The sequence below is a fragment of the Anarrhichthys ocellatus genome, unplaced genomic scaffold (assembly GCF_004355925.1).
Source record: "Anarrhichthys ocellatus isolate YVR2014 unplaced genomic scaffold, GSC_Weel_1.0 scaffold27, whole genome shotgun sequence".
Taxonomy (NCBI): Eukaryota; Metazoa; Chordata; class Actinopteri; order Perciformes; family Anarhichadidae; genus Anarrhichthys; species Anarrhichthys ocellatus.
This window is the reverse complement of record NW_022280057.1, coordinates 3,443,164-3,468,267: the sequence shown is the minus strand read 5'-3', so window position 1 is coordinate 3,468,267 and position 25,104 is coordinate 3,443,164. Positions and strand designations below refer to the sequence as shown.

The 25,104-nt window shown below is 39.9% G+C and overlaps 3 protein-coding genes across 3 annotated transcripts; 1 reads left to right on the top strand and 2 right to left on the bottom strand.

Annotated features, from left to right (window-relative positions):
* The first annotated feature begins 2,975 nt into the window (after positions 1 to 2,975).
* On the top strand, positions 2,976 to 7,124 carry prss23 (serine protease 23). Its single transcript, XM_031862796.1, has 3 exons — positions 2,976 to 3,461; positions 4,876 to 4,994; positions 5,143 to 7,124. The coding sequence occupies exon 3, from the start codon at positions 5,157 to 5,159 to the stop codon at positions 6,318 to 6,320; it is 1,164 nt and encodes a 387-aa protein (XP_031718656.1). The 5' UTR covers positions 2,976 to 3,461; positions 4,876 to 4,994; positions 5,143 to 5,156; the 3' UTR covers positions 6,321 to 7,124.
* A 363-nt stretch (positions 7,125 to 7,487) lies between these two features.
* On the bottom strand, positions 7,488 to 12,743 carry cfl1 (cofilin 1). Its single transcript, XM_031862797.1, has 4 exons — positions 12,638 to 12,743; positions 8,998 to 9,305; positions 8,834 to 8,910; positions 7,488 to 8,449 (listed from the first exon to the last, which is right to left on the bottom strand). The coding sequence occupies exons 1-4, from the start codon at positions 12,638 to 12,640 to the stop codon at positions 8,337 to 8,339; spliced, it is 501 nt and encodes a 166-aa protein (XP_031718657.1). The 5' UTR covers positions 12,641 to 12,743; the 3' UTR covers positions 7,488 to 8,336.
* A 2,886-nt stretch (positions 12,744 to 15,629) lies between these two features.
* Positions 15,630 to 24,165, bottom strand: LOC116391890 (atlastin-3-like). The gene is made up of 14 exons (XM_031862873.1): positions 24,072 to 24,165; positions 22,405 to 22,627; positions 21,830 to 21,964; positions 20,722 to 20,826; positions 20,590 to 20,640; positions 20,242 to 20,298; positions 20,050 to 20,142; positions 19,811 to 19,949; positions 19,588 to 19,715; positions 19,454 to 19,510; positions 19,286 to 19,357; positions 19,002 to 19,193; positions 18,569 to 18,808; positions 15,630 to 17,406 (listed from the first exon to the last, which is right to left on the bottom strand). The coding sequence occupies exons 2-14, from the start codon at positions 22,606 to 22,608 to the stop codon at positions 17,344 to 17,346; spliced, it is 1,536 nt and encodes a 511-aa protein (XP_031718733.1). The 5' UTR covers positions 22,609 to 22,627; positions 24,072 to 24,165; the 3' UTR covers positions 15,630 to 17,343.
* Positions 24,166 to 25,104: the final 939 nt, after the last annotated feature.

The following is a 25,104-nucleotide window of genomic DNA, read 5'->3' as shown; positions in this document are numbered from 1 at the left end:
ACAGACTCTGCAAAGTACCTGGTCAGTGGAGAGATGGCGGATCTTGATCTACTATCTAAGCTTGGCCCAAAGTCATTTTCACAAGCTAGGATCAGGTCGGTTAATGTCCCCAATCCAACAACAGGTGTAAACCTGATTTGGCAGCGATTGGAGGACAGTTTCGTCTGTCCTGAGATGATTGAACATGCCCGCTACAAAAGCTAGAGAATTTTCCCAGAATGTCCAACAAGGGTAACCAGCTGCTCAGAGAATGAGTAGACATACTTCTGGAAGTAAAGTCATGTGGGCACCTACCTTATCATGCATATCTTGACACTGCAAGTAGAAAAGCTTCCTTATGGCCATAAGACCATCTTGATTCCTTTCCACCATTCACACATTTCTTTGTAAGATTCATATGCAGTCAAGCAATGGCCAGGAATGATCAGAGTTTTGCATTTTCCATATCCAGTAACATGAGCCATTCAAAGCCAGAGAAATCTGTAAGTAATCTGACAACAGTGAATTGCACCAAGCAAGCATCTAGATGAAAGAAAAGTTCATCCTAGGGAAATGTTCATCTGCTTCTGGTGTTGTGCATCTACAAAGCACATGGCTAAGGACTGTACGGCAGCTGTGAGGTGCAAAGAATGTAATAGTGCACATCTCTGCATTACACCCAAGCCATCCAGTGTGAACGTCTTCAGGACCCTGTATTGGATCAATCTATAAGAAGTTCAGTGCTCCTATACAGCAACATCATTTGACCCCTCTTGTCAGTCCTGAGGAGGTAGCTCCTGTCATTAACACAGACATCCTTGGAGGCAAGGTTTTTCAAAGCGGCTCAGGTGATGACGAACTTGCTCTCTCTGTCAAAGACGGCATCTCTCTGGAGATAATGGACAGAGAAGTCGACATTGATGAAGCTAACCACTGGGTGGCACCCTCATGAACCAGCACTACCACTGAGGCAAGGTGAAGAGTGTTGGTACTAGCCCACATTTGTGGTGTATCATCCGCAGAAACCAGGAAAAGTTTGAGTAGTATTTGATTTAAGTGCCCAGTTTGAAGGCGTCTCAGTGCTTGACACACTTATCAGGGGACCAGACCATAATTACACGCTTCATGGGGACTTACTGTGCTTTCGTGGAAAACAAACGGCTGTTAAGGATTTTGAACAGCTGTTTTACTGCTTTAAGGTCGGAGAAGATCACAGCAATTACCTTTGGTTCAAGTATAATGACCTCAGCAATGGAGTCACGAAGTTCCGCAGGAAGGTGCATGTGTTTGGAAACCCTTCACCAGCTGTGACCATCTATACGAGTGGCTGACCTGGTTGAGAAATAACATGGCTCAGATGCAAAGCAGTTTGTCCAGCAACACGTTTATGTGGAAGATGGACTTACTTCACTGTCAAAGATCTAGATTTGGGTTCGTAGTATGTCATGTCATGAAAAAGGTGAAAATATAGTATGTCACAAAAATGTCATAAAAAGAAAAATTAAAGTACGTCATAAAAATGTTATAAAAAAAACCATAGTATTGTATGGCATTATTTTATTTAAAATATTAATAGAAATATATTAATATAATTTTTTTAAGGTAATAGTAATTGTATAGTATGTTGTAAAATTATCATAGTATAATATTCCATATGAATGTCACAGTAGAGTATGTCATAAAAATGTCAGAATAAATGTCATGAACTTTTCATAGTATAGAATTAAAAAATGTAATGAAAAAAGTATATTATGATCTAAAAATATCATAAAAAAGACACAGTTTAGTAATATGCCTCAAGAAATGTCACTAAAAAGTCATAGTGTAGTGTGTCATCAATAAGTCATGAACAGTCATGGTATTGAATGTCATAAAAGTGTATTTAATCCCATTGTTATATACACACAATCACACACTGAACAACAGAACATAAGGTGGTAACTCTTTTTTATTGTTTAATTTACTCAATTCAGAGTTCTTTTCAGCGCGATGCTTAAAATACACACATACAAACTGATAAAAAACAGGACACATAGTATATTTTGGGTTCATATGACACAGTTTCATTTGCAGTTTTTGAGAACGTTGGACATTTAGTAAGAATTGTTTTCAAATTTTGCAATATTTGTTTTCAATAACTTAAAGTTATTTAATTTCCATGCGGCTCACTCGGTTTTCATCCAGGTACCAGTTCATCGTGGTTGCTGTTGGAGTCATCCGTCTGTCAAACAAAAGGAGTTCCAGCTGCATTAGGCCTGCTTCAAGGAGTTGGACTGCACCAAGTTCCTCCTGTATCATGAGGAGAGGCAGTGTTTTCTAGTTTTATTTTTGTATTAGTCTATCATATTAGTCTATTATGTATTAGTCTGTCCCCTTGTTTGTCTGAATGGCCTGATCATCCACTTTATATCTTTCTCCATGTCTCAGTTAAGAAGGTTGCTTTGTGCTAGTCAGTACTCTTCTGTTAGTGCATCGATTTAGTTCTGTTATTTTGACGTCTTTCATGGGCCCTTAAGTATTTTTGTTAGTTGTTTTGCCTTTCTAAAATAATAAAGGAACATTTAAAAAACCAAACACACCTGTCTTTCTGGTCAGCCATAAAAGATGACATGAGCAAGTTATAGTATAGAAAGTTATGAAAATGTCATAAAAATAGATAAAAAGAGATAGTATAGTATGTTGACTAAATGTCATGGAAAACCATAGTATAGTATGTCCAAAAAATGACAAAAAAACCAGAGTATAGTATGTTGAAAAAGTCATATTGTAGTAAGTAGAAGAAAAGTTCTAGTGTTGCATGGTAAAAAAAAGTCATAATTATTCAGTCACAGGATAGTTTTTCAAAACAAATTCATAGTATAGCATGCTGAAAAAATGTCATAATACAGTATGTGGAAAAAAGTCATAGTATATGTATATATGTAGTATGACATAAATATTTTATAAAAAAGTCATAAAAACGCGTAATATTGTCATAAAAAGACATAGGACGACGAAGATGATATCAAACTTGTCATCGTATAGTGTTGGTTTATTTATCACGTGTGATGAATGTACAATATAATATAAACTGTGAGAATAAGCTGCAATTGAAGGTTTATATCAAACTGGTAGCCAAACATCCCCCCCCCTCCTCTGCAAACAAGCTGGCGGAGGCGGGGCGCTAGAGCCGTGGAGCCGGACGCTCCAGAGAGAGTAAACACTTCTTTTCAGTGACTTTTATTTGTGTCTCTGTGTCTGGACTGAGCAGGTTTCGGTAGAAGCACTGACGGTTCTCCGGACATGCAGAGCAACTGAGCTTTATTTGTAGAAGCAGTAAAAGAGCGAGCAAGATCTTCCGTTTGGACGAGGAGCGGAAAAACGACCTGCCTGTCACCGGAGAGGATGAGGGGAAACCTGGGGAATGATCCTGAGGGACTCTGCTGATGGGGAGGAACACACGACTGGGATGTAAACACGCGCAATCGATCTCTAATCCGAAGGTAATGGATTAAATGTATTGATTTGATTGAGAACTGACACTTTCCGCTGCTCTGTATCTACTGGGATGCCTAAAATGACCACCACTGCTGCATTTACAGGTCTTTCCATGAATTAAAAGAGAGGTTTTTACAGCCTTATGCAGCCAGATATAAGGTGATTATTTAGGCCAAATATTACCCAAGGATAGGGAGAAATGATGGTCAAAGATTGGACATTAAATACATTAAATAAGGAACCGTCTGTGAGGTTTCAGGCGTTTCCAAACTGAATCCTTGTTAAAACTGAGAGTTGTGCTTCTTTGTTGTATGACAGATGCTAAAGGGAGCTGAAATTCATTTGACTCTACGTTATGTCAGACAAGATTAGATCACATGTATGTGCTGAACAGGGAGTCTTCTATAGGCTTCAGACTGCCTGTGATCCATGTGCTGAAAGAGCACTTTTTGTACTTTCTCCTTTTGTGTGCACTACATCCTAACAACTGTGAAGAGATGTATCACTACTTAAAAGATGCACCATAATCTCCAAGCAAAGATTAACACTCTAGTTATATGATGTCACTTTTGCACAGGGATGTCTCTTATTTCATGCCTTTACATCACAAAAACATCACTTTGATTCTGTTTACGACAGCAGCGGTAATGAACATATCACTTTCCCTGTTTTTAATAAATTGTACAGGTTTACGTCACAGATTAATGATTCTTCAACAGCCAATTCACCACTTAAGATCCTCTGTCACTGACGTCGCTGTCAAGTATCTGACACTTCAACATGGAGGGAAGTTTGTAGGCTACTCTCTGTTTTTTGTAACGCTGCCTCCTTTAGTGTTAAAAGAAAGTGCACATAGGTGAGTGGACTGCCCCACCCTGCCATTTGTTAGAAATAGAGCTCTGTTTTGCTGCCGTGCCTCGACTTGTTTCTTTTCACTTTTTACACACCTGCTCTCTTCAAGCCATGAGTGCCTCCGAGTCCACGGCCTTTAGAGGGGATCAAGTATCTCCTTGTTGCTGTTAATCTGCCCTGAAAGCCCCACGTACACTGAAGCCGTTAATGTTTGATGGAAAACAACGTCTCACATCTGAGCTTTGACAAATATTTGATCGGAGGGGTTTTCCTGTAACCTCCCAACCTCTTATTCAGTCCCCCATATAATACATAATATGTAGGGAACACTGCCTTTTTAAATGTTGTCTGAGTAATCACACACTGCTTTTCTTTTCCTTTCAGTGTTGACCGCTCCACTTTGTTCTGGCTTCTCAGCTATGTCTGTGGCCACTTTGCTTCCTCTCCAATTAACTTTTTTTCTTTTTGTTTCTTCCTTTGGAATTCGTCTCCAAACAGACTTTAATAAAATGCTTGTTCTGTTTCCATCAGGTTGAAATCCTATTTCCCTGTTAATCTATATTACAGGAACAAGAGGGCCATTGTTGCCCCGTCACACCAGATGAAACCCCGGCGTGCGTTGCAACATTAGATTTTGCAAGCTGACGTCACAGATCACTGCTGTGATCTGCAATCAACAATCAACTGTAAGTAGTCCAGATGTATGGGGGTTGGAGTTTGTAAGACGGCTTGTTTGGGAGTTTTTGTTGTTATCTTGACAAACATGTAGGAGTTCATGCAATCTAAGACACACGTGTAAACTGTTTCTCGCGTGATTATTCTGTGTCGTTGCAGTGTTTCCCGTCACCATGACTTCGCCACGTGAGCGCTCCCTCTTGCTGACTCACCTGCTCGTGCTCCTCCAGCTCGTCCTCCCTCTCACCTGGGCCCTTCTTCACCCTCCTCACCCTCCGCCCGTCCACGTCCCCACGCTCGTCCCTCACTCACCGACGCCTCTCATCCGCTCCCGCTTCAGCGCTCAGACTCAGCTGGACTTCACCACTCGCTGCAACTCCAGCTGCTTCCACAGAGGAGAGCAGGAGGCCCAGAAGGAGCAGCTCACAGAGAAACTGGCTTTTGAGACGCTGTACGCCGACGGCTCCCGCACTCTCACCACTGTAGATGTGGAGGGTGATGAGGAGTTTGAAGGAGATCCCTTCGCTCACCCTTCACCCGGGAGAGGGCCGAGAGTGAAGCCCAGGCACAGACGCGTGAGGCGGCAGATCTACGGAGCGGACGGACGTTTCAACATCCAAGGGGACAACTTCCTGTTGGATTACCCTTTCTCCACAGCCGTGCGGATCTCCACCGGCTGCACCGGCGTTCTTGTGTCTCGGCAGCATGTCCTCACAGCTGCCCACTGTGTGCATGATGGAAAGGATTATGTCAAGGGGGCGCGAAAGCTCAGGGTGGGATTCCTGATTCCTCCATTTATCAACAGCACTAATGCCGGCCTCACCTCTTCCAAGAAGCCTCTGGTCCGCTGGGTGAGGGTGAAACGTACCCGTGTGCCAAAGGGCTGGATCCAGGGCCCTCAGGAGGTCAGCATGGACTTCGATTACGCCCTGCTGGAGCTGCGTTGGCCTCACCGACGTCCCTTCATGCGCCTCTCTGTGGCTCCCTCCTCTGATGACCTGGCAGGGAATCGCATCCACTTCTCTGGGTTTGACAGCGACAGATCTGGGGAGCTGGTGTACAGGTTTTGTCCGGTGGAAGAAGAGTCCAGCGACCTGATATACCAGCACTGTGACGCACGACCTGGAGCCAGCGGCTCTGGAGTGTACGGAAGAGTGTGGGACAACGGTTTAGAGCGCTGGGAAAGGAAGGTCATCGGCATTTTCTCTGGACACCAGTGGCTGGAGATAGATGGGGAAAACAGGGATTACAATGTGGCCGTGCGAATCACTCCTCTGAAGTTCGCTCAGATCTGTTACTGGGTGCATGGAAACCGACTAGACTGTGTCCAGGACTAAGAACCTGCACAACGTGTAAAAAATACAGGGTGAAATGTATTATTTCCCGAAAGAAAATAGTGAAACAAGATTAAATCAAATAAAAAATAACACCCTTCTGTGATACATCAGTAGAGCAGATAAATACCTTTAGGATCCCCTTCACTGAGGGTTTTCTCTCCTTCAATCTCCCCCTGTAACATCTGGGTCTATTAGATCATCACCACGGCATCTTTTCATATGTATTTGCCCACAGCAGCCTATTAACATAAACCACTTTTTTACGAGAGGGAAAAAACACATGTCCTCGTGTGCAGTGAGCAGTAGCACCAGATTATTTTCCTTCTGTGGACGACAGCAGTCCGACGTGTTGTCTTCACATCTTTCCTGCTCTTTTCTCTGATTTTGTGGAAAATGGTTTAGTAGGTGTATGCCTCTTCAAGGATCATTTGGTTTGTCCACTTGATCTGCATACACACCTACATAATACATAGATTAAAACATGTTCTTGGACACCACTGATGCTTCTTGACATTTCAGCAGACATTATGCTCTTCTCAATGTGGACTGGAGAGACGGTGTTAATTTAATTTTTTTGAGAAATGCTTGATATATTTTATTAAAGAGATTTATAAGTGTTCGTGTCTGTGGTTTACTTTGAACTTTCAAGAGTGATGTTGTGGCCCCCTCCTGTGGTCAGAACAAGTACTGCAATGGAACTAAATGGACGCACTCGTTCGGTTTAAATTAAATCTAAAGTCGATTTAATTGATAAAACTGACAAAATTAATCTGCAACTAATCCATTTTTTTCCACGAGGAAAAACTACAAAAACCCACTGGTCCCAAGTTCTCAGATGCAAATATATGCAGTTCTCTGTGATAGTAAACTGAATATCTGTAAATTGTTGGAGTAGTTCAATTGGGTATTAAATACAATCTTTGACATTTCATTGACAAAGCAATCAGTTGACATGAATGTTGTAGTTAGTTGCAGCCTTACTTTAATTGGATGAGCAGATTATTTATCACATAATCATTGTGCAGTACGATCTGAGGACCATCCTTAGAATTACTTTTTAATGGGTGCCATCCACCACAACCATGATGCTGTTATAGATAAGAAACTGATTACTAAAACACCACGAGTTAGAAACAGTAATATAAAGTGGACAAAGAGCCGTACAAGTCAGTAGTTTAGTGCTTTTTATTAGAGATAAGGAGACGATACAAAACAGCCACCATTCAATATTCAGTCTAAACTCTGACCGCTGCTCCTTCATATACACATCGCTCCCATCAGACCCTTATAACACCAGAGATTTTAATTCAAGGAGATCCTGGTTTTAACAAGTACAAGGAATGTTGTCTGTTAACTTATTCAAATGCCATGGTTATCTGACCGAGAACTGGAAATTAAAAAGGAAATCACTCAAATTTTGCCTGTTCGAAGAAAAAGAAACAAATACAAAAACAAAACAAAAAGAACGAAATATATATTTAACCATGTTCCCCCCAGAGAAGGATTTAATAGATCTTATGAATTAGTTCATACTATAACTAGTCTCAACTACACACACTTACAAAACTTAACTAGAAGTTTGGCAAAAAAAAAATGTAGTTGGAACGATTATAAGTCGGGATTTAACAGTTGGAAAACTAAACCGGTTATCGTCTGTCCCTTTCTCTGCAATCATTCAAATGGAACCTGGAAAAGAACAAAACCCCGTCTTCAAACATGAACAGTGTGTGTATTTAAGTTCTATCATCATCCTCATCTTTCAGCTGTATCTTAATATTTTCCTTTGTGTGTTTTGTTGATATTCTTTATGTTGCGTGAAGTGGAATTTCTTTTTTCGTTATTTTATTTTTTAACTGTCATTTGACCCCAAACCCACCCACAATATCCCACCCTGAGAGTCACGTAAATGGTTTAGGTTCTGCCCGTCTCCAAACCACACCGGAATGAACAGCAAAACCCAACAGATGTGCCTGAAAGGCCTCGATCGTAGCCAGAGAGGAGAAAGGGGAGAGGGATTTATACAGGTTTTCCTTCCAGGGTGATTACTGATGAGCCACCAAGCTTTTCTGCCAGAGTCTTCTGGTCTTTAAGGTCTTCCAAACCATTCACCTGCCACTCGTGCTTAATACCTGAAAATTTAAAAAAAAAAAAAAAAAAAATACATGTTAAAACACGTCAGAATTACAATGTTGTACAAGTGTTCAGACAAAGAAATACTTATATCCTGGTAATATAGATGGATTATAGGCTAGAGTGTCATAGTATAGCACATTTTCTGACCTTATAAGACTCGCTCCAATGATTGGGTGCTTTTAGTGTAAGCCAGAGTCAGCACAGAACTTTGGAAATCTGCTTTTAGCTTCTGTGTGCTTTAAAACTCAATGCATTGGACGTTTCAGTCTGCAGTCTGCTGAATGACTTTTCTTGTATCAAATGTGCTCGATATTATCAACATCATTGTAAATGACAGCTTGCTCTCAATGGTCTAACCATATACACACACGACCACTTACCTTGGAATTTTCTCTTGATGGCATCTTTTGAGCTGGCATAGATCATCTTGCTCTTCAGGGGAGCGTCCTCTGGAGCCCTACGAGTGAGGCAGAAACATTATTAAAGCCAACTGTTTATATTGATCGTTCTAAACCCGGTAATGTCCGATAGTGGCAGCCCTCACCAGAAGATAAAGACCAAGTCCTCCTTCTTTGTTTCTTTGGTCTCAAAGTTGGCGTCATACAGAGCGTAGCGACAGTCTTTTGGGGGCAGCATCCCAACAAAGTGCCCGAATGGGTCCGAGATGTTTACCAAGTCACCCAGAAGGATCTCTTTGCCCTCGTCCAGAACAATATTCTTGAGGTCGGCACTCAAGCAGAACAGAATGGCCTTCTTTCTCTTCTTCTTCTCTTCCTCAGTCGGCTGAGCCTTACGCACCTTCATGTCGTTGAAGACTGCGATAACTTCATCTGTGACTTTCACCCCCGAGGCCTGTGGACAGAACAATCCTTTAACTCAAGAGTTTAAAGTGTTCACAGTTTAACATGGAGGCTGATATTTCTGCAACAGACCTTTTTTTTTAAGGTGATAATGATGCCACAACAAAAAGGTAATTTAGATATGAATGCAGGTTTTATATGAAATGTAAATCCATTGCTAGGACCTTGAATGGCTGCTTAATCACTTTGAATTGATTTGGGGGAATATCATTATGCAAATATAAAATGTTTTAAATGTAAATGGACACCAACACTTCTAAGTTCCACATCAATTATCCATTGATCCCTAAATACATTTTTAAATAATAAAACACTGGTTCCAACTTTTAAATGTGTATAATGTACGCCGGTTTCCTTTGTCCTGTGATACGATATGTAAATGCATATTTAGCTGTTGAACCGCTGGTCGGACAAACCAAACAGTTTGAATATCTCAACGTAGGTTTGAGTGATACATTGACCAAACAATAAATCTAAAAAATGATTGACAGACTAATTGTTAGTTTCAGCCCTCCTCCACCGTGTGAGTTTTGCCTGAATCAGGCAACAGACGGCGTTGTGGCCAGAAGTGACAACTTCAGTACAATAAATAGTACTGACATCATAAAAAAAGGCCAGAGAGGGCGGCACGCAGAGCAGGAATGCTCCTTACGAGGACGACTGATTAAGAGGATTGGAATGCAAAGGTGTGGCTGTGACAAGCCGTTGGTCATGGTTGACTAAGGGGCGACTGTGGCTCACTGGGTTAAGAGGGTTGTTTGGAAACCGTAAGGTCAACGGTTCGTGGGACGTGATTGGGACGTGTCATGTGTCGAAGTGTACCTGAGCAATACACTGAACCCCAGGCTCCCCACTGCTCCCTATATACAGGGATGGGTCAAATGCAGAGACAAATTTCCCCCTTGAAGGGATCAATATAGTATAATAAATCAAAAAATAAAAAATAAAAAAAATATTAAGAGCCTTTTGTAGTGCATTCTGAAAGTCAGCAAAGTTGGTACGACTGAAATCAGCCTTTTATTTTAATAAAACAGTTTCACACTGCAAGAGTGAAACAAATAGATATTCTCCAGCACTGCCTGTCAAAAGTCCATCTTCAACATGAATGCTAACAGGTGTGAAGCTAACAGGTGTGACTGTGACCATTAGGTGTAGAAAGTAGTAAAAAAAAGCCATGCATCTCTACCATGAAGATGACTGTGTGGGTGAGGGAGTGGTCAGTGATTAAGCATTAAAGCACAGAGTTCAGTCTCAAACAATGGGGCTTTTGAAGAAACTGCCTGTAGCTAAAAGTCACATTGCTGAGTCACCGCCTCTCCGTAACTCGATTTGGTCTTCTGACTTCTGCTTAAGGCACTTAAGGAAACAGGAAAATGCAGTCTCAGGAGATGAAAACTGCTGTCTACCAGCAATGTGTCAATGGAAAGAGAGACAACAAAGAAAGGGAAATATAATGGGGCAGGAAAGACGGAAAAGGAACCCAACTGTAAAGTAGCACAGGCAGGCTCTGTATGTTTGCTCAGGGCGTAAAAGACCTGTATGAGATAGCTGTGACTTATAGACTAATAATTAACCAGCAAACAACCTTACTCGCTTCCTTAATCATTGTGCAGCAATAAAATAAGAATACCTTGCTATGACTGCAAAAAAATATCCAAGTCCGTCTCCAAAATATTTGCTGAGGTTTACAAATGTCTACGACCCAGCACATGACAGCCAGTGATGCTCAGACATCATGATGATGTCTAATTCTTCTGTACACAAACACCATCGGTAAAGCCGATAAGATTCATATTCTGTATATTTTTAGTTGTAGCAACAAGCTAACTATAACTCTAGCCTTATCTAATCTTAATCAGGGGTACTTTTCTTAACAGATGTCAAGGTTCAAGTGATTCAATATAAGTGTAGCCACAATAAAAGTCTTGAATTCCTTTACATAAAGTAACAGTTAAGATACAGGCCTCATAGGAGCCACTTTCACTAGCAAACAGGCCTGATGGGTTTATATCCAAACTCTGAAATTAAAACACTGCAACGGTAGTGTGCAGTGGCAGATTTAGGCGATTATCAGGATGTCAACGGCGCATATATGTGTAAGAGATTTTTTTTTTTTTAATTTTCGCATTGCAGTAATGCACAAAAATAACTTTATGAATGATATTAATCCGTTTGAATTATATAGGAGTTTAATCGCGTGACGTGCTGTACAAATAAGATGCGCAACTAAAAAGAAGATGCGCATTACCGACTATGAAAACCCAGAGACCGCGGCCCCAAACTGGTCTTATATAATGTTGACAATAACGTAAAATATTTGCTACATCCCAACTTAATACATGGTAAAATGTTTACATGGGTAAATGCCAGGAAAATAGAGCTCATTCCAGAGCAGTTATACAACAAAAACAAAAAAAAAAAATTGTCTATGCACCAAATTCAGGGTGGGGCCATGAATGCAGCACACGTGCACGTCTGTGCGCTAACGTGCTATATAAAGGCAAAAAGGACGGTTCCGTTGTCGATTAACACTTTTAGTGTGACAGCGCAACTCGGCCATAAACCTATAAAATGGTCGATACATAAGATAACGTCACAGTGGTCAAATGGTGGCTTGATGTGGAGAACGTAGACAACCAGCGTCTAAAGATACCGTTAAGACAAAGAACAAGGAAATCACAGCTAGCTTTAGCCACTACGGGTGTCATTTCCTGCCTCTTGCTAACGTAGCTTGGCTTCAGCTAACAATAACGTTAGCATGTTAGCCTGCTGTTAGCGCTGCGCACCTGCCAGCGCTTCGGCAGAAGCGTCAACGAGCAAGAGGTGAAACGGCACAAACACGATGCGGTAAAAGTAACCAGTAACGTCATGACAACGGTGTGCATGGTAACACGATAAGAACCGTGTGGGTTTTTTTTTTTTTCAGCGAAGCTCAAGATGAACGAAATGGCGCCAGTTGTTTTAGTACCACAGCCGTTTATTCGGGTCCATTATCACAACCTCGTAAAACACGTTAATACCGCACGGAAAAGTCATTGGCGTGTGATTAATTCAATATAAAACGCGGATGGTCGCGCTGTATGAACGCTTTGTTAGCCTATCGGTTAGTACAGCAGTGCTGTTCGCTGCCGTTAGCCACAGCGCGAGCAGCGGCTCGTGCGATACGGAAGCGGCTAACGTTAGCTACGTTTAACGTTAAAAGCAACACCATAACCTATGAAATAAAACACAAATCGACCGGCAAAATCTCCCCAGATCTTAAGATGAAGTCGACATTAGTCAGCAGGAGGAAAAAAACCGTGATAAAGACGATGTTAGACGTACCATGGCTGTAGCTCTGGATTAGTCAGCGTCTGGGTAGGATTTGAATCAACTGTGATGATGAATGGTCGGTCTCGCTCACACACTGGATACACAATGTGAACGCGGCTATAAGCGCGCGCCCCTGACGACTCCGGCCAGGTGCACGAGCGGGGCGCTTGTCTGCTATACCTATAATTGTCCGGTGACTGTATTTGTTTTTGGATATGCTATTGATTTAAGTATTCTGTCACGTGTGATAACACAAAGAGGGCCGCAGATATAATATAAATATTAATAAGCTTCAGCTCAATATATTATACACACAAATTAAATAGTGAATACAAAACAATAATCTTCCCAGTGACATTTTAACATATTGACTGATGTTATCAAACATGACACTAATTGGCAACCATTTGAGGGAAGCAATATTATACCTCTTACCACTAGTATTTTTTCCGCATTTTATTTTTTTATTTTCCCTGCAATTATATTAATACTTTGTATCTCCTTTAGCGTCGCGGCCAGCACTGATGAACAAATCAAACATACCAAATAGGTGGCGAAGAGCGTTGTGCGAATCTGTTTGTGTGGTATATGAACACACCCACAACTCCCTGATAATATCTAATGTACATTATGAAATCATATTATGGTGCTCAATAAATACATAAAAAATACAACAATCTTGGTCGGACACACATCCTTCAAGCTTTTAACGTAACTATAGCCCTAACATTTTTATTTAATTTCATTGTAACCTTTTTCTAATTTATTAAAGACAACCTACGTATATGAAACCATCATTGTGACCGTAACAATACATTTGCAGTGTTCAAGGAGGTGAATACGTGCTACTCATTAATTCTCCAATGGCGCGAGGAGAGATGAATAAGTAAAACTATTGTGCTGCTGCTGTTTTAACGGAAATTCAGCAGCCATCCAGGCGCAAAGCAGTTTTCTGGGTGGGAGGAATTTCTCCGCCACCCACCCCTTCTCTCTCTTCTCTCTCTCTCTCTCTCTCTCTCTCGTCCTTTCTCCCCTCCCCTCCGTGCGGGTTTTTGTTAGACTCACTTCCAAATATGGAAGTGAACGGTGGAGCGGCAGCGATCAGTGCACGCGCCTCGCTCACAGCACGAGGAGGGTCGGGCCACGACGCCGATCACCATATAAGGAAACAAGGGACACAAAATTCGCTGTAGCAGATTTTCTGTACAGAGAAAGACACACAGAGAGTCAGTGTGAAGGATGACAAGAAGCGGAAGATGAGGCGCAGTAGTGGCACTGAATACACACATTTCTCCGGAGAATACAGTGATATAAACGCTATAATACCACAGCGGAGGTCAGTTCATACTGAGGCTGGGCTGTTGTTTTGTTGTGCGGCATGTATGTTATGGCTTAACGGTGCTGTGGTTGTAAACACAAAGCCTGTAAAATATGACCTACATTCATTACGTTGCCAAACAAGCATCACTAGCTCAATAAAAGAAACACACACTCATATGTTGTCAATAGTGTCAGTAGCTTCTACATTCATTAAATCATTTTCCCACCATAGCTGAAGGAATATAACATGTTCTATCTTATTTTGTTCAGATACAATAGTCTCACAAATCCTACTGTACATATAATATATAAGTGCTAATACATATTAGATTCAACATAATTATCATTACAGGGTACAAGTACTGAGACAAAGAAATGCAGTTTCACATCTAACCAGAAGCAGTAAAGTGCAGAGTATAATATAGAATAAAAAGTATATTTAGAATAAACAGCAATTAGTAGCCTTTATATGAATGTGCTAAGATATATACAGTATGTGCTGCAGCTACAGCAGTAGGTTTATTGCCTTTATTAAAGTACTGTACATCACTAAATTTACTCAAACTGTAGTTTATATATTACATTGTATGTTGTATATTGTATAATTCATAAATATATTACATACAATACATATTGGTTTATTTTTCATTTTGTACAATCATTCATATTTTTATGCACTTTGCTACTGTTTATGTAGTAGGTTGGTAATGCTACATGTTTAGTTTTTTATAAAACAGACCCCCCCCCCCGCCCCTATTTTTTGTTAATAATTGAACTGTTCTATCTATCTATGACATAAGCCTTCTGTAGCATAAGACAATGTGTTTTAAATGAGACTATTAGCCAGCCAGCAGTAAGTGAATGGTTTGGAGAAAAATACTATGGTCAAGCTAGTTCAAGAATGCCCGTCATGTTCGAACAAGTGTTTGCACCACGTTAGAACAAGTGTGTGAAAGCAGACGACACGTAAGAATGTTCTAGATTTTGTGTCTATTATGCTACTGTTAAATAAATGTTAGCAGGACTGTATGTGTTAATATGTGAGCCACTGTAAGAGTAAAGGCCGTGTATATTCTGAGTTATAGTATTTCGGAATCTGTGTTAATGTGGAATATATTTGAAATCATTTGGATTTGGTCACACCCTGTTTATGTAAATTGCTAAATGTTTTGATCTGCAATTGTGTGTGAGAATAAAACTATCTCTGGCCTGAGTATGATGCCAACGTTGGTCCTCTCTCTATCGATCCAGTTGTATCTATTGGCTACACGTTGCTTCCTAGCCTGTGTAACTTTTGCTGCCGGTCCAGACTTCCTCTAGGTCTGGTGCCGGTAACATTTACACTATCTGGTTAGATGCTAAACTTGTACTTGCTCTATGTAATCACAATGAAGTTTAATCTAATGTAATCTAATCTGAGCCAAATATTCAAATGCAATCTGAAACAGAACATGTGCCGATTCAAATACATGAAGGGAAAAGTGAACATAAATTTGACATAAGTGAATAAAATGATCACTGCTTTGCCACACAGCAAGTGTTTGTAATGGTGATCCTGCTGCTGGGAGAGTGTGGTAAGAGATTTCAAAATATCCTACATCCTCTTTTTGTTTTTTGTAAAACCTTTATGGCGGAGTTTCTCTGATGCCACTTTTTAAACAAAAGAATGGATTGAAAAGGCGCATTAACAGTTTCAAGCTTTGTTTATTCTTTAGAAAACAGCATTTCTCAAGTCAAGGCCACAATACTCCTGCAAGAGATTACTACATTAGCTTTTACTACAATATTGCATGCATTTACCTTTGGAACGAGCAGTGTGCAAATAGCACCAAAGAGGAGGGGGAGTGCAAAAGAAAGTGCTTGTTTCCTCCTCTTGTGCAGAGGGACAGACATGGAATGTGCAAAATGATGGTCAGAAATCATGGCTTGAGAAAGTCTCCCATCATCCATATTTGCACATCTCTTTTTTTGACCTTGTATTCTTATGATTCATATCTACAGTTTCATGGAATGACTGTGAGATTAATGCAGTTTATTACCGTTTTGTGTGTCCATTCTGTATTTGAACACAGGAAATATATGGTTAGTTGTTGAAGTACACAATGCAGAATCATTACGGACTATATTATCCTACTTTTGCTCTCAGGTTTTACAATCTTGTGGCATTTGAAAGACCTATTATACAAGACTAGATGCTTGCATTCCACGTCTCCAATTGAATGTTTCTGAAAGAATCCACCTCTCATGTTCAGACATGTAGGGCATAGTTTCAAATAACCAGGATCCTTTAATCCAATGCTGTGTTCATTCTGAGAACATCTTAAGGATTTTTGACAACGTGCGGCAGTCAACTGACAAATTGTCACATTTTCTATATGTTTCTACTGATTATTACTTCTTATTCTTATACTGTATAAAAAAATCCTGCTTGTTATTTGTTCCATGTTTCTTCAACACTTGCTATGTTTGATTGGAAAAGTGTTTTTTCACTGAGTTCATTGTAGCCACTGAGTACACGGTTAAAGTTTAAATCAAATATTAAAAGCAAACTCTTTGGCTGACTGGTCGCTAGTTTTATTATATTGTGCGTTCAACACCTTTGAGTATTCCAATAATGTCTTATCTTTGGAGAGGGAAAATGTCCAGAATACAAGTTCCTATATATATATATAATTCTGCCAGAAGAGTCTAGAATATAGTATCAAAATCTATAAAGTGTAACATGTTCCATTAAGGAATAACCAGCAAAGCAATTGAAACAAATGAGATTTAACTGAACTCCCATTATATGCAACTTCCAAAATCTACTGTGCTATATAGAAAGTGTGTCTCTTCTTCTCCTTTCAAAGTAGAAATGCTAGTTTATATCAAATATAAAGCAAATCCACAAACAGAATGGAATGTTTTAAGGCCGCAAAGTAAAAAAATATAGCCACAAAGTGATATGTATAAATGTATAAGCTTTAAAGGCAGCATTTTTTTTTAAGGTAACAAGATATACCGCAGAAGCTTTCTTTGATAATCACCCTGACTTCCCCAAGAATGTGTTTTATAAGTTTAACGGTAAACATCGACATGTCCATTAAGACCAATTGTAAACTTGTAAAATGATGGCAGTGTCAATTTAAGACCTGTAGTATCAATAAGAGGGATTGGAATGATTTAACTCCCTGCCTCAGTGACTCCAGTCACCTTTACATAAGCCTGGACGTAGACAGGCAGAGTAACGTGCATAATAAAGATGCTGGTGGATTGGCATCATGTTTTGTTCCTTGTGGCAATCTGGTTGAGCTGCATGTTTGTTCCAATGGGAGGCATAATAAGGCTTTAGTGCTGAATGTGTGCTTGTGTGGTGTGCTGGTAGCATTGCGTCGAGATTACGAAGGTCCAGAGGTCCTTTATCTGGATTTCTTCTGGTCACCGGTGGCCGTACCTCTCGACTTGTTCAACACCACGGTGGCCTGGAAACAGAGGAGAAACAAAAAGGGACCATTAATGTGACGGCTGACTGCGTCAAGTGCTTCTCGCAACGGACGTTGACTTCCGTTTTTTTGGTGTTGTGGTTAATTCACTGACGCCTCATCTGTCAGGAAGAGCGACTCCGACAAAAAAAAAAACACTTCTTGTTTCGTGTTAGTAAAAAGGCATGAACTTGAGAATTAACTCTCGACGGTCTCTGTCAACATTGTTAGTTTAATTTTCTATTTGAAATCCGTTGATGTTGGATCCGGCTTTACAACTAAATGAAAACGGTTGCAATAGTTAAAGTCACAGAGAAACGTATTTCAATGTGCAACAGAATATGTGGGTGGGGTTTAAATCAAACAATAACATGGGATTTAATTTTTCAAAGTGGGCGTGGCTTAACAAAACCAGCAGCTCGATGTGGTGCGCAGGCCTCCCCCACATGCCTTGTTCAATCAAGAGGACGACGGTTAAATAAACAAATCAGACTTCAACCATGTTCTGATTTCACAGGTTTACCAGCTAAAATCCAACCATACAACTCCTGCAATGCTTCTATTAAACTGTGTTTAATAACCCACAAATAATTATCATCCAACCCTGTAGATACAGTACAGTTCTTGTGCCTCTATTAGCTCATTGTTGTTTATACACATTTACTGTGTACTGTACGGTTCAGTCTCACCACTCTTCTGAACCCGGTATCAAGTAAACACGCTCTGGTAAACCCACAGTATACAACCTTTCAGCACCAAAAAAGCAGTATCTGAAAACTCTCTCCTTCCTTTGTGTTCTTGGAGTTTTTACATGTTACAAACCATTCGTTGAAGGCGGTAAGCATAATTTAAATCTAAACTTACTGTGCTCATATCCAGCTTTTGTCATACAGTACATGACTCTATAAACTAAAATGGAACTGTTCTTTATCTATTAAATTGTTGTTTTTCTTACCAGTATTTTGACAGGCGAGTCAATATCTAGATTATTACAAATGTCTCTTACCCTTAGATTGCTGCATACCCTTTTTGTACTTCCCAAAATCAATTGCTCCCTCTAGTGACGTTTATGGGTACATGCAGTGCCAAAAAAAAAGTCTATAATGATATAAGTGAAATCTCTGAAAGACTTATAGACGGACACCAGCCCCATTACTCTCACCTGGTCCAGGACGACACCTGCGGCCTGGTCAATGGCTCCTCCTACAGTCCGGTACCGACCAGAGTAGCGGATGAAGGCCCACGTCAGCATGGACATCATGACCACACCCAGAGTACAGTCACACACCAAGGCGAAGGTAGACAGGCCAACGAAGAACAACACACCCGACAGCACGTAGAGAAGGCACACCAGGACAAACAGCACTGCAGGTGTCCGGAAGGCGCTGAAGAGGTTTTTTGCCTTTTACAGCAAAGAGAAGAAACAGATGATTAAGAAATAATATCACTGCCTTAAACGGCAATCAATCCAATAATAATACACCAAAAATAAATCAGTTGAAGTGGTCAAACTGTTGTGTTTTGATTGATAAATCTATAAGATATTTATTTCAATGTCAAATAAAGGTTCTCATGTTTACGGAGTAGTCTCTTACCGCATTGTGCTTGCCGAGTGACTGCCACATTTCCGCCAGCTCTTGTTCCAGCTCTGCTTGGTAACGGTCGCAGAACTCTTGTCCGCCCATCTTCTTGGTCTTGGAGAAGTTATGAAGAGCCTCTCGGAAGTAAAAGTGATGCTTTTCCTCCAGAGAGTCCGGAGCCACATAGGGCAAGTCTCCCCCGCACACCTGAGAGCGGAAAGAAGGAACGTTTGTAGTCAGGATTATATGAAAACACCAGTGAAGAAGTGCAGTTGATGCATCGTTTAGGTGAAACACACCCTCTCCATGTTCTTGCTGTACTGATCTTTGGCTGTAGCCACAGCTGCCAGATTATTGGCCTCTGCTGTAGCCTGGCGAAACAAAAGTGGCACATGTTAATGGTATTGTAGTAAAAAACTAAACAAAATGTTGCTGTTAAAACGTATATACGTTAATCCTGTACATACCATGAGCATAGTCTTTGGCTGTGGCAAATCTTCTCCCTGGTAGATCTTGATGTAAGCCTGGTAGGACAAAAATTACAATTTTAGACTTTAAAAAATCTGGTTCCGCAGGAAAACTCAGATGGAGAAGATGTTACCTTGAAGAACTCGAGCAGGCCCCTGCAAGTGACTTTGTTTCCATTTATTTCCTTCTCACACAGACGATCGGGATGCAGCAGTTTAGGGATCAGTTTCTTCAGCTCCTCTTTGAACTCCGGGGCAACAGCTGAGGTAATAAATATATAACAAAAGTTAAGACAGCACATTGAGTGTTCTGCTAACCTTAAACACATTAGACTAGTGTGGAAACAGGGCTCTTACCATTAAGCTGTCCCTTAAATTCAGGGCTGGTGGCAACCTTCAACCCAGGGTGAGGTAACAAGAAGCAGGAAATGCTGCTGAAGCATGAATGGATGTGATCCCTCACTGTTTGCAGCTCCTCGTGCTGGGTCTCATTCACCTTTAGACATCAACAGGAAGGCAAAATCCCAAACTCAGTATCCAAGTTCAGCCAAGTGTTTTCATTATATTCTTCCAAATGAATAAGACAGAATCGGTACCTGTAACCGTTTATCCAGGAATTCATTGCCTCCTTTAAACCCGTAGGAATATTCATAGGGAAAGCTCCAGTCCCTGATTAGGAACATTAAGGACTGTAAGAGGAAAATGAAAAGGTGTTAAATTAAAGAGCAACAACCAGATAAATGTCAAACACCAGCAATGAATGAATCACATATTGTGGTTTCTCTTACCTGGAAGGGCTTCTGAAAGATCTCATCCATGGCAAGACGACCGTACTCCGTGAACAGCTATGATCATACAAAGTTATTAGTGAGACGACGCACAAATCTGGAGAGCATCTAATGTTAAGAAGTGAGATTATGAAAAAGACCCGTCTGTCAGAAGCAGAGCTGATGATCATAAGAAGGTATGAATGTGTGCGTAAATGGGGAATGTTGATATGTAGATTAATGAGCATTGAGAGGTCAGAAGACTAGAAATAATTATATACGTACGAATGCAAGTCCATTTACCAAAATACCTGCTGACACACTCAGGTTGACTCTGACTAATCTGATCTCATGCTCAAGTAAACAGACCTGTAGCTGCTGCAGATCGTCCTCTTGTACGTTCTGTGACAGATTGTAGATCTACAAAAGAGAAACTAAATAAGCACACATTACACGAATAAAAAACATCGATGAACTCACTGACAATCAGAGCTCGGTCACCTGTATTGAACTGGTCATGGTGCTGAGGGCGAAGATGGTGGCACAGTCCTTCACGGTGGACTGGTTATCAAAGGCTCCCTGAGTGTCCATCAACACCACTGCCACCTGCCACAAAACACAGCACATGACATTAACACTGTGTGCAACTACAGTTATTAGAGAAACACACAGATGAAATTATATGTACGATGTTGTTATATTTCTCCATTCAACCCTCTCTAATTTTCATTCGTCATATATATATATATATATATATAGATTTTAATCCTGATTAAACTCGGATGACGTCAGCAGATTTGTGCCAAATAGAACATAAAGATTTTTAGCCTTAAATTAACACTACCAGACCAGAGAGGGGTGTTATCATTATTATATTTTTTCTATTGCATTATTTATTGTTTAGTGTATAAAATGCTCATTGTAATTTCCATCTTCAGATTGCTTGTTCTATTCAAACAAACAAAAATGCAACAAAGTATAATTTACAACGATATAAATGAGAAAATATTAGAATTACTGCCTCGCAGTTGTATGCAATTGCGAACCAGTCAAGTTCAAGGTTACACCGATGTCTGTCTATAATGTCATCATACCATAATTTTTTATCTTATTGGACATTTGTGTAACATTGTCATGAATAGAATATGAATCCTTGAGTTATGGCCAAAAATGTGTTTTGTGAGGTCACAGCGATCTTTGACCATCAAAATCTAATCAGTTTATCCTTGAGAGTAAGTGGATGTTTGTGTCAAATTTGAAGTTCCCTCCAGGTGTTCTTGAGATATCGTGTTCACAAGAATGGACCGGACGTACAGATGTTACAACCCGAAAACATAATGCCACCGTAAAAAGCAAATAATCAGCAAATAATCACATTTAAGAAGTTGCAACCAGAAAATGTTTGAAATTTTTCTTGATATCTTAAACAATTATTTGACTAGAAAAATTGTTGACACTTTTATTGTAGATTGACTTTTTTTCCAGCACAACAGACAGGCAAGTCAGGCTAACAAAGAAAGTGTAGCTACAACAATCTTTATCTAAGTTGTAAATACTATGTTTCTTGACAAACATATGGTACATAGATGAACAAATATATTTAAAGTACCTCTGTTCCATCGCTCTTTTGGATGGGGAAAACTTCACTCCACAGCTGGATGCCTGTTGTCTCTGGTTCAGAACCGCCTCTCCAAGAAAATCCAGCCAGCTCCTCGTCATCTTCACCGAGCCAGTTTTCATCACCCTGCAGAAATAATACAAAATACACTTTCTAGACCAGCTGGGGTTTCTACATGAAACTCTGCATATGAAATGTAACATGCCTTGTCATGTAGTTTCAATAACTCTAAAGAATATAGCAGCTTTTACTCTCAGGTCATAATTATCCACGATTACCCAGTTGGCTATACATAGACTCCACTCCTCATGACTACGGTCTCAAACATTCCTGTTAAGTAAACTAGTTAGTTCACATGTTACAGCAGGGATGGGCATTAGTTAAGCAATCAACGTAAGACTATATGTGATTTTCCAGGTTATCACACCGTCAACACACGAGGAGGAACTAGTCAGTATCATTAGTACTCACTAGTTAACATGATAGGTGATATGGCCTCAGAGTACAGCAGACAGATATAATGTCTGGTGAGACACTGAAAGCTCCTGTTACAGAGCACGACTCACCTTTCTGTACATGTAGCGGAGCATGAAGTCAAGCAGGAAGCTCTTGCCCTTTCTGAAGGCTCCAGCCACTGACAGGACCACCACATTTTTGTCTCTGACCTCGGGGGCCAACAGAACCTGGGCCAGAGCCTCCGTGTCCAGCGCAAAGGAGTGTTCCTCCTTACACACTGTGACGATCTGAACTGGGCCTGGTTTAGTCCCCATCCTTAAGAGTTACTGGTCCCTGTGAACACCACAGACAAACGCATCGTGTTAGTGAGAAACTATTCTAGAAGAAGGTAAAACAAATATCAATCTACAATGACAGACAGCATTCAAAAGTGGCAAATAACTACAAGTGTGAATGGCAAATCTTTGACATTTTTTTTTTTAGAGATTAATGATTTCAGCAATTTATTAATCATAAAAAAACATATTTTCCAAGTAATTTGTTGCCGGTTGATTGATTGATTTAGCACCAAGTCATCACTTTTAGTCGTCAACTGAGAATTATTAGATTCAAATTTATATAATCTCTGAATAGTTTTAGTTATTAATATTTACCAAACATGTGCTGGTTGGGTGCTTACTTTTCTGTATCTTAAGTTATTAGAAACACTTTTATAACTTTTTTTTAGTTTTCTTGTGTTGGCTGGTCACAAGCAACTCTCAGGCATGTTTGGGACTCTTGTTACTTGTAATGGACATTTTAAAATAGAGCTATAGTCTGTCCGTGACCAAAGCAGAAATTAAAAATAAATTGGTCACAAGAAAACTAAATAACCACTAGATTAATTAACAAAACTTAGTTGTAGGCCTAAAGGGCAAATTCCTTAAAAATCACTTTTCTGAGCCAGCAACTGACTTTCTTTCGAGCGTCAATAAAATATGAGATTTGGATGATAATCCCACCCAAAAGTGTTTACTAATAATACCATTTCACGAGTGCCTCTTGTAAAAAAAAATCAGATATGCACTGATTTTTTTCGTCAGACACAATATTTGTCTTTGTGTCATGCTGCTTTGCCTCCAGCCAGTGCTCTCCAACACAGTGTATGTTTGAGCTGTCTCTAAGGACTTCATTGTTGTTGCTCTCTGGTGAGGACGTCGTCGCTCCCACGATGACTCAGACAGGGAGGCACATTGCTTGTCAGTTTATTTCTAGTTATAATAGCCAAAGCTCGCTTTATCTTTCACCACATACTCAAAATAAGGTGTGGCACTCAGCAGCAGCATGCCAAGCATTTATCTGCAGTGACTGTGTTGAAACGTAGAAAAGAAATTCTGCAGTTCTGAGAATAAACCCGGTTTTGTAATCTGTCTGCACTTTGTTATGAGCAAGCACCACACGAGACAAGCTAAACTCTACAGTTTACTGTCTCTATAATGAACGTGGCTTGATCGTTGACAGCCGTGTTAGCTACACGTTCAGGTCTTATACCAGTTTGCTAAGCTAAACAGATATCTAACGTTAATGAAGCTCAACAGCTAACCTAGCTATCAAGCTAAAGCACATAAGTATTGACTAATCAACTAGTTAACGGTCGTAGCCAATAGCCTGCATAAGCTAACGCGTCTCTGTTGTTTGCCGTTAAAGGGAACTAAAAACTAACGTCTCAGCGATCTTTTAAATATAAAACTATCTTGACAATAACTCTCTTCTAGTTGCTTTGTGTGTGTGTTGTTACCTTTGATGTCTTCAAACGGCTTAAACACAATCGTGGAGGAACGACTGAAGCGTTACTTCTGGCATGAAAATAACTGAGAACTTTTTTCCACCACGAAAACTCGCACATTTCCGGGATATTCCTGCGCAATGTCGTCTGGGAAATGTAGTTTCGAGTGTGGCTTCCTGCTTCTGCCTCAGTCCGTTGACGAACTACGCTACCCAGCGTGCCCACCCTGTCGCAAATCTTCGGGAAATGTAGTTTTTAATGTATAAAGCTAAATCATTAAACGAATACGGAACTACCGGACAGGTAATGTAAAATAGAAGTTTGGTGTTTTGCGTGTATTCAAAACACAGTGTAGCCTTGCAACCAGTTTTTGATGAACTACATTTATACCATTATAGATATTTAGCAGTAGCTTAATAGTCTTGTGGTTCCAATATCTCAACATCTCAATTATTTATTTTGTGTAAGTAATAACAATACAGGATAAATTAAGAATTAATTCACATGAAACAAAACAAAACCGGCAGTGCAATTCAAAATAGACAAACATTAAAAACAAGCTAATTTTATTCACAAGAACCGCATAACAGATTCTATTTGTTAGATTAAAAGATCTAAAGTACATGAACACAAAATACATGCAATTTACAAACAGAAATGTACTGTAAAGTCATTTAAATGGCAGTGAGTTCATTTAGCATTTTAACTCCAAATTCCAATCAAACTACGCCTGGTTGAAGACAGGATTATATAGTTATACCAGAAAATTAACAGAATGTCAGTAACATAATATCATGTAGCATAAAATCAACTCCAGTATACATGATTAAAATAATGACAACAGGTGGAAAGAAATCAATTAGAAACAAAATTGGAGGTACGAATTGAGAAGTGCTTTCCGACTTTTTGAGCGCAATCTACAATTGCAACTGCATTATAAATTAAAGTACTTTTAAATCAGGTATTATACTCAACTACTTTTAAAAAGGCAGCATTTTCAGAACAGGTTACAGTAACAGTGTTAAAAACAATATATTCAAATTAA